Source organism: Quercus robur, chromosome 3 (genome assembly GCF_932294415.1).
Source record: "Quercus robur chromosome 3, dhQueRobu3.1, whole genome shotgun sequence".
Lineage (NCBI taxonomy): Eukaryota > Viridiplantae > Streptophyta > Magnoliopsida > Fagales > Fagaceae > Quercus > Quercus robur.
The window spans coordinates 45,955,800-45,963,186 of NC_065536.1; the positions used below are offsets into that span (position 1 = coordinate 45,955,800).

At 34.6% G+C, this 7,387-nt stretch overlaps 1 protein-coding gene across 1 annotated transcript; it reads right to left on the bottom strand.

Moving 5' to 3' along the window:
- Positions 1-2,149: 2,149 nt before the first annotated feature.
- LOC126718077 (aspartokinase 1, chloroplastic-like) lies at positions 2,150-6,934 on the bottom strand. Its single transcript, XM_050420139.1, has 13 exons — positions 6,332-6,934; positions 6,148-6,230; positions 5,999-6,039; positions 5,604-5,758; positions 5,356-5,505; positions 5,138-5,233; positions 4,862-4,978; positions 4,204-4,323; positions 4,026-4,118; positions 3,809-3,925; positions 2,803-2,919; positions 2,586-2,648; positions 2,150-2,498 (listed from the first exon to the last, which is right to left on the bottom strand). The coding sequence occupies exons 1-13, from the start codon at positions 6,737-6,739 to the stop codon at positions 2,340-2,342; spliced, it is 1,719 nt and encodes a 572-aa protein (XP_050276096.1). The 5' UTR covers positions 6,740-6,934; the 3' UTR covers positions 2,150-2,339.
- Positions 6,935-7,387: the final 453 nt, after the last annotated feature.

Sequence of the window (7,387 nt, forward strand, 5' to 3'; positions counted from 1 at the left end):
GTAATGTAGTCTTCCTAGTAGTAGTTAAAGTGTGTCAGTGTCTGTATCTGTTGTGTTTGCTCTGTGTTTCTAAGTCTGTTCTATGCGTGCTTGTAGTTATCTATATATATATATATATATATATATATATATATATATAAAACCGAAACCTTTGAAACTCTCACAATTTTCCACGTCATCATTTTAATTTAAAAAATTTTTAATTTTTAAAACTAAATAGTGAGAGTCCTAATAGGAGTCTCTTATATATATATATATATATATAAGAGACAAAATATTTGAAAATCCTAAAGCAATCTCCTCTGTCCGTCTCCACTAAGAGAGAAAACCCTAAACTTCAATTTCTTAAGTACGCTTGCTATTACTTTTTCTCTTTTTTGTGAATAAGTTTTTTTTGCTTTTGTTTTATGTCTGGTGGAGGTGATCTTGTGGCTGTCTGTTCTTCCAGGCCCCATGAGATTTTACATGTCTTTCATTGGTGATGGAGTAGTACTTTACAATATATAGTATAACTACAAGTATTGTAGTAAATTGCTAACTTTTTGTGTGGTTCAAAAATGCTATATTCTATATTATTTTAGATTATATAACCTTAAGTTTTACCTTATGGAGACGTATGTTAGGTTGTCTCACATCAAAAGTAGCTTATTGCATTTGTTGTACAAGTTTTCAATTCCTTTTGTGTGGATATTTTTTCATAGCTGTGGAGTAAGGTATATGCACTATATATTATCTTATGTTTTATCTTATGGTGTCATGCTTCTTTGTTTATTAATTAAAGATTATGTTGGAAGCCTATATTATTTGCACCTTCAAAGTGTTTGACAATGTTTGAACCAAATTTTTCATCAATTAGGAAGAATTGGATTAAAAAAACTTAGAAAAGCTTTCCATCCTTATTGAAATTGTCTCGCAATAATGACTTTTTTTTATTTTTTTTAATAATTTGTAGGTTCTGAATCTTTTGATTTTTAATTTTATTGTCTTTTGAAAGTTTGACCAATAAATTTTCTGATTTTTTTTTTTTTTTCATTTCGGACGTTTTAATAACAAAATTTTTTAGTTATTTTTTTTTAATATCTAAATTTGTTAGCTAGATTTTTTGCAACCCATTACATGTTCAAGCAATGACTTATTCATCAAATTGTAACTCAAAAAGATAGGAGCAATTCACATAATAGTATAGTTTCATAATCAATTTAAAATTTTATAAAATTATTTTAGTATATTATAAATAGGTAAGTTCCCGTGCGTTGCACGGGTTTCCGACTAGTTGTCTATAAATTGTAGCCCTTTTTTGGTAAACATAAATTGTAGGCTTTATGCATTGTTAAAATTTTTTATAATAAAAAAACACTAGTGGACAGCTCTTTTTTTTTTTTTTTTTTTTTTTTTTTTTTTGAGAAGATAGTGGACAGCTCTTCATCCTCTTGAACCTAACAACTCATTGCCAAATCTAAAATCAAACAATTTGTTTTTTGCCTCCAAATAAAACGTGTTAGCAACTGACATAGTCTTTTTATAAATACGATACCTATAGATATTTAATTATTTAATTTTATAGCATTCTCGTAAACAACTTGCTGAGCAGTTATATATTTTTAAGTGTAACAAACAATTGTATCACTTTTTTTTTTTTTGAGAGGTTGAAAACTCTCTCGAAAAATAAAAACAATTGTATCACTTCATATAACTCCAAAAAACAAAAGTTGTACCATTACTTTAAAGCCAAATCTGGCAGCATTGCATCACGTGTTCAAAGATTAATAAATTATTAGAATGTTTGGCAAAATATCAACAACCGGAACGGCTCCAGTTGGGTGGCACAAAAATGAAAAATGTTAAAAAACTTGTATCGCCACCATAGGTTATGAAAAGTGAAAACCATGTAAAGTGCCATCAATTTTGGAGGGTTCTTGAGAATTGTTCCACAATTCACTCATTGCTAAGCCGTTTAATCAAAACATCATTTTTTTTTTTTTTTAATAAAGTAAATGCAACTCAACTTGTGTCCTTATAATAAAGTATTAAATGCAACTCAATTTGTGTCCTTATCATGACTAATAAGAGGGTGTTTAGTACATGAATTTAAAAATATATGTTTTGTTTTTTGAAAACATATGTGGGAATACATATAGGTGAAAAAATGTGTGAAAATACATATAATGTTATTTAAAAACTGAAAATTGTTGTTTGAAATGGTCTACCAAACACTGTCTAAATGCTGCATTTGCATTGAAATTCAAACAAGCCTAACAGATGGAAATGGCCAGTAAATATGTTTGTTGGGAAACCAAACGAATCATTGCGACGCTGGAAAAAAAAGTAGCGAAGGGCCTTCACACATTGTTTAGCTTCATTGCTGAGCCATTTCCAATTTCACGGTTTTCACCATCCACTGTTAGTTCAGACAGATCACCACTCTCAAAAAAGGAGTGGTGTAGGGCCTTCACACATTGTTCAGCTTCGCTGTCATTTACTATTAATGAAATATTCACCTGGTTGATACCAAAATTATTAAGAGAATGTTAGGCAACAGAAGAAAAATAAAATATTAGTATAGATAAGAATCATGATGAAATGACCTTGGATGCCCCTTGGGAGATCATCTGGACATTAACACCTTGGGTTCGAAGAACACGAAATGCCTGCCAAACATCAAGCCATTAAAATCTGTTGTAAAAGATGGAAAGAGAAAATCTACTCAATTCAAAAGTCCCAATGATTTATAAGTACATCAAACATTGAAAGGGAATATAGTTCAAGGTAATCTCCATTAAATTGCACAAGAAAATACAACACCTTTTCCAGTATCAACGAGGAACGCTGAACATTGCCAATAAGAGAGATGATCGATCTGTGCTGCAGGAGATTCACAACTGCAATTTTCTCTAGCTCTTCTACTACGTTGTCAAGTTCCTAATCAGATAAGAGATCGGTGCAAATGGATTTAATATTTTACCAGGCAATCCTCTGGGACTCAATTTAGACCAAGAAGGTGAGACACACAAATGTTTCAACAGGGCAAGTAATTGCATTGATTAAGCCAAGAAATAGTTTATCACAGTTACCTATCAAAAAAAAAGAAATAGTTTATCACAGTTCTATATTGCATGGCATTGAGCATAAGAATAAGAATATTTTAAAACATAGCTTGCTGAAACAAAAATCTTCAGAATATCCACCATCATTTGAATCCCAAGCCATTTAAACAAGAATGTAAATGTGCCCATTGATATAAAATCTATATAAAGCTGGTGATGCATTCACCCTACACAATCAAACCAACTAATCAATGTGACACTTTATTTAGAGTTCCCTATCAAATTTGAGAATACCAAATAGGGCTATTCATCAAACTGGTGGGGGCCGGTGAAACTGACTGGCCTGAAAGGCCGCAGAAGGTTTTGACAAATGGCTGGTTGAATCGGCCCAGCAACATTGTTTTTCCCTTTTTCTTTTTTTAAACCCAAAAATGGTAAGCTGTAGGATTCAAATGATTGTTTGATTGGATGCAGGTGGGAAAGTCCCCAACTCGAGAAGAGTAAGTGATATTGTGAGTTGATACCCCACCCGAACCAACTCGAACTGTGAACACTCCTAATCCGAGAATACCAATTAACTATAAAGTACCACCAATAGATCATCCAGATGTGGTACACTAATTAGATACTGAACCAGAAAGCATTTTTATGGCCCGTCATACTAAGCACCTCAGACATGATTGACAGGAAAATTAATATAAAACTATGTAAAATGCGAAGTAAGAGAAAATTAATAACATAAGAATAGACAATCATTCACTTGCCTGCTGAATCAGTTCTCTGCTCCAAAGTTTAGATGGATCTAATGTCAAAGATATACTAACTTCACTAGTGGCAACAACATCCACGGATATGCCCAAATCTTCAAATATTGAGAACACCTACTTGGAGGAAAACAAAAAGCAAGTAGGATTTATAACTAGCATAAGCCACATTGGCAACAAGTGACAGAACAAAATTAAGTCAGAAACAATCTCTTACCTTTGCAAGGAAGCCAAATTGACCAAGCATGCGGGTGCTAACTATATCCAACATTGTAACATTTCGCTTTAAAACTATGCTGGTCAGCACAGCCTGTAATTGATTTAGGTGAAGAAAATGGTCAACACTGTTGAATTCCTCCAAACACACCAATGATGAAGTTTCAGCTGCTACAAACCTTGCTCATATCTCTTGCTTTAGTGATAAGAGTACCAGGAGCTTTAGGGTTGTATGAATTCTTAACCCTGACAGGGATATCACCCTCTCTAGCTGGTCTCATGGATTGTGGGTGTAGGACCTGCATACAGGATAAAATGAATATTTTCACTTTCACCAAAAATAAGAGAAACGCCTAAGTCTCTTTTCTAGATAACAATATTTTGGTGTCAGGAAATGCTAGCTGAGTCCCAATAATTTAGTTTCATCACAAATCCATATACAAGAACAAATTAAAGTATAACAGGGATATTACTAACTGCCCTGCTCTTCCAACAAAAAGCCCAGCCCAAAAATGGTGGCAGAGCACTTAACCGCATTTATTACTTGAGGAATCAAACCAAGAGTTGGCAAAAAGATTATCGTGGAAACATTCAATATGTACATGTTAAAGCTATAAGTATCTCTGCATCCATAATAAATTAATATACTCTGGAAAACCCCTTACATTTGAAAAGTGTATTTGTATAGGATTGATGTGTCATACACGTTGACATTAAAATGAATTAGCATGAGGACCCTACAAACTAAGATGTGAAAATTCAACCTACTGGTCCAGTCCAGCTTCTAACACCATTCACTGACAATTTCTGAACAGCGGGAAGTAATAGAAATCTAACCTGAGCACCAAAGTACGCAAGCTCTGCTGCCTCATCAAATGTCAAATATGGTACTGGTTCTGCATGTTGATAAATACCAGGGTCGCAAGTCAAAACACCATCAACATCTTTCCACACCTGTTTAAATTGTTAATTAAGCTGGTATATTTGTAAAATTCCCAACCAAAAGTAATACTAAAGTAAGTTCCAGAAGAGAGTGAGATAAGAAAACATGCATGATTCTGTTCATGCGGGCATATGAGTTCTTGCAGTACATGAACTCGGTCTAATTCTGACCTGAATTTCCTGCAAGCCTAAAGCTTTGCCAATGGTTGTAGCTGTCAAATCACTACCACCCCTACCCAATGTGGTAATTGCGCCAGATTTCCAACCCTACAATAAGAGAAACACATACTTCTTCATGCTTGCAAATCATGCTGATATACTTGATTTAAGCAAACTAAATTATGTAGCTTCTCAGCAGGAAAACAGATGCAGCAGCAGTTCAGTGGTACCTTTCCAAGGAAGCCAGTGATAATGGGAATTGCAGGATCATTAATCCAATCAGCATGTAATCTCTTGGCAACAGCTGGGTAAGTTGCTTCCAAGATTTCTGCATTTGTGAAATCGTCTGTGGTTATGAAACCAATATCAAACGCATCATACTGCAAAATTAAGTAGAGACATTGTGAGCTACAGCTAAAATTGACGGTTTGGCATTTTGACAAACAAAGAATACACAAGTGAAGAAGAATATACGTACTTGGCGTGCTTTAACACCAGTTTTATTGAGATATGCTGCAAAGATTCTCGTGGACATGCACTCTCCAAATGAAACTAAATAGTCTCTCGTGCGGGGAGTTAACTCTTTCATCACAGCTATACCTTTCAGCAGTTGCTCCAGTTCTTCTAAGTGAGCTGTTAATCCAAATAATCCAATTAACACATCACATTACGATCAAATTGGGGTGTCAAATATTGAAAGCATGAATTCAAATTTCTTCTCTTCATATTTCCTTGAAATGAACTCATTAGTCAGCATAAATTTATAAACAGCATCCGCTGCTTCTAAATCGAGTACAAGACATAATTTATCAACTAAACATTACATAAACAAAAGGAAAGATTACTCTAAAAGGCACTTTGAAGAGTTCTTACCAGAGATAACAGAGGGATCAACTTCGAGTTCACGTATCGTCCTGAATAAATTAAAAACAACACTTAGCTTATCAGAATAACAACAGAGTTCCATTTCAATCTCATTTTAAAAAAACAAAAACAAAAAAGGAAAATTAATAAAATCAAACCTAATATGCAAGTCCTTCACAAAGCTCAACTCTTCGATTTCCGACACATTAGAGATACCACAACTCACAGCCTTCTCTCCAGCCTTCATCACAGCCATTCAATTCCATCATCATTATTGTTATTCCTCTAACCATAACCAAACAAATTTGAGCAAAAAGCAAAAATGGTGGAAATGAAAAATACCAGTAAAAGTTTGTTAGTGGTTTTCCCCATAGCAGAGAGAACAACGACAGGTCGTTCATGAGGGAAGCTGAGAACGAGCGAAGCAATCTCCTTCATTCTCTCAGCGGAGGCCACAGAAGATCCGCCGAACTTCATTATGCTCGTGAAACTCTCCACATTTCCATTAGAGAAGAATCGCTCCTCCTCCTCCTCTTCCTCAGCCTTGAACACTGCTTCAATTCCTCCTCCTTTCTTTGCTACTTTTATCGCCTTCGCTCTCCTCCTCCTCCCCCAGCTCCTACAACAATCTTCAATCCCTCTAGAATTCGAGAAGCTGAGCTGGTTCGACGAGATAGCCATGCGCGACAGATCCGAGCTCGCTGTGAATCCCTGACACGGAATTCTGACACCGTGTGATTGCAACGCCATTGTTGTTGTTGTTGTGTATCGACGAATAGGGTTTGTTGAATTCAGAGTAGCAGGGTTTTGGGGAGTACGAACGTTCACAAGTTAACAAGCTTTATTTATTTATTTTTTTTCAATTTTACGAAAGGTTTAGGAAATAAATTTCTAAATCGAAGGCTACGACATTTATATATATATATATATATATTGCACTGTGTTTATTGTAGTGAATTTGAACCTCCCATTTGGATGTGAGAGAGAGGAGGAGGTCCTTTTGTTTCGGTAATTTAATAATTTTAAGTTGACTGTTTTGACGGTATAGTTCGTTTACTTTATTTTCGATCAGTTACCGTCAGATTTGCTGTCGACTTCACGACCTAAGTCACTATTTCTCTTTTTCTTTTCTTTTTTTGTATCTTTTGTTATTTTCCAGTTTGGATTTTGGACAAACAGACACGGTAGATTTCCACCACCACCGGATCAGTCTATTTATGCTTTTCGAGTCACAGGCGGGACTCAGGCATAGTAAAAACAAAAACTTTTAATTGTTTATTTCTATACAAATTTATATTTTTAATTGGCTGCAAAAACACTATAGGTTTCAAATCTTTCGGTTAGCCACAAAAATACCTCTTGGAGTTTCAATTCTTTGTTAAAACTCCTTGAGATTTT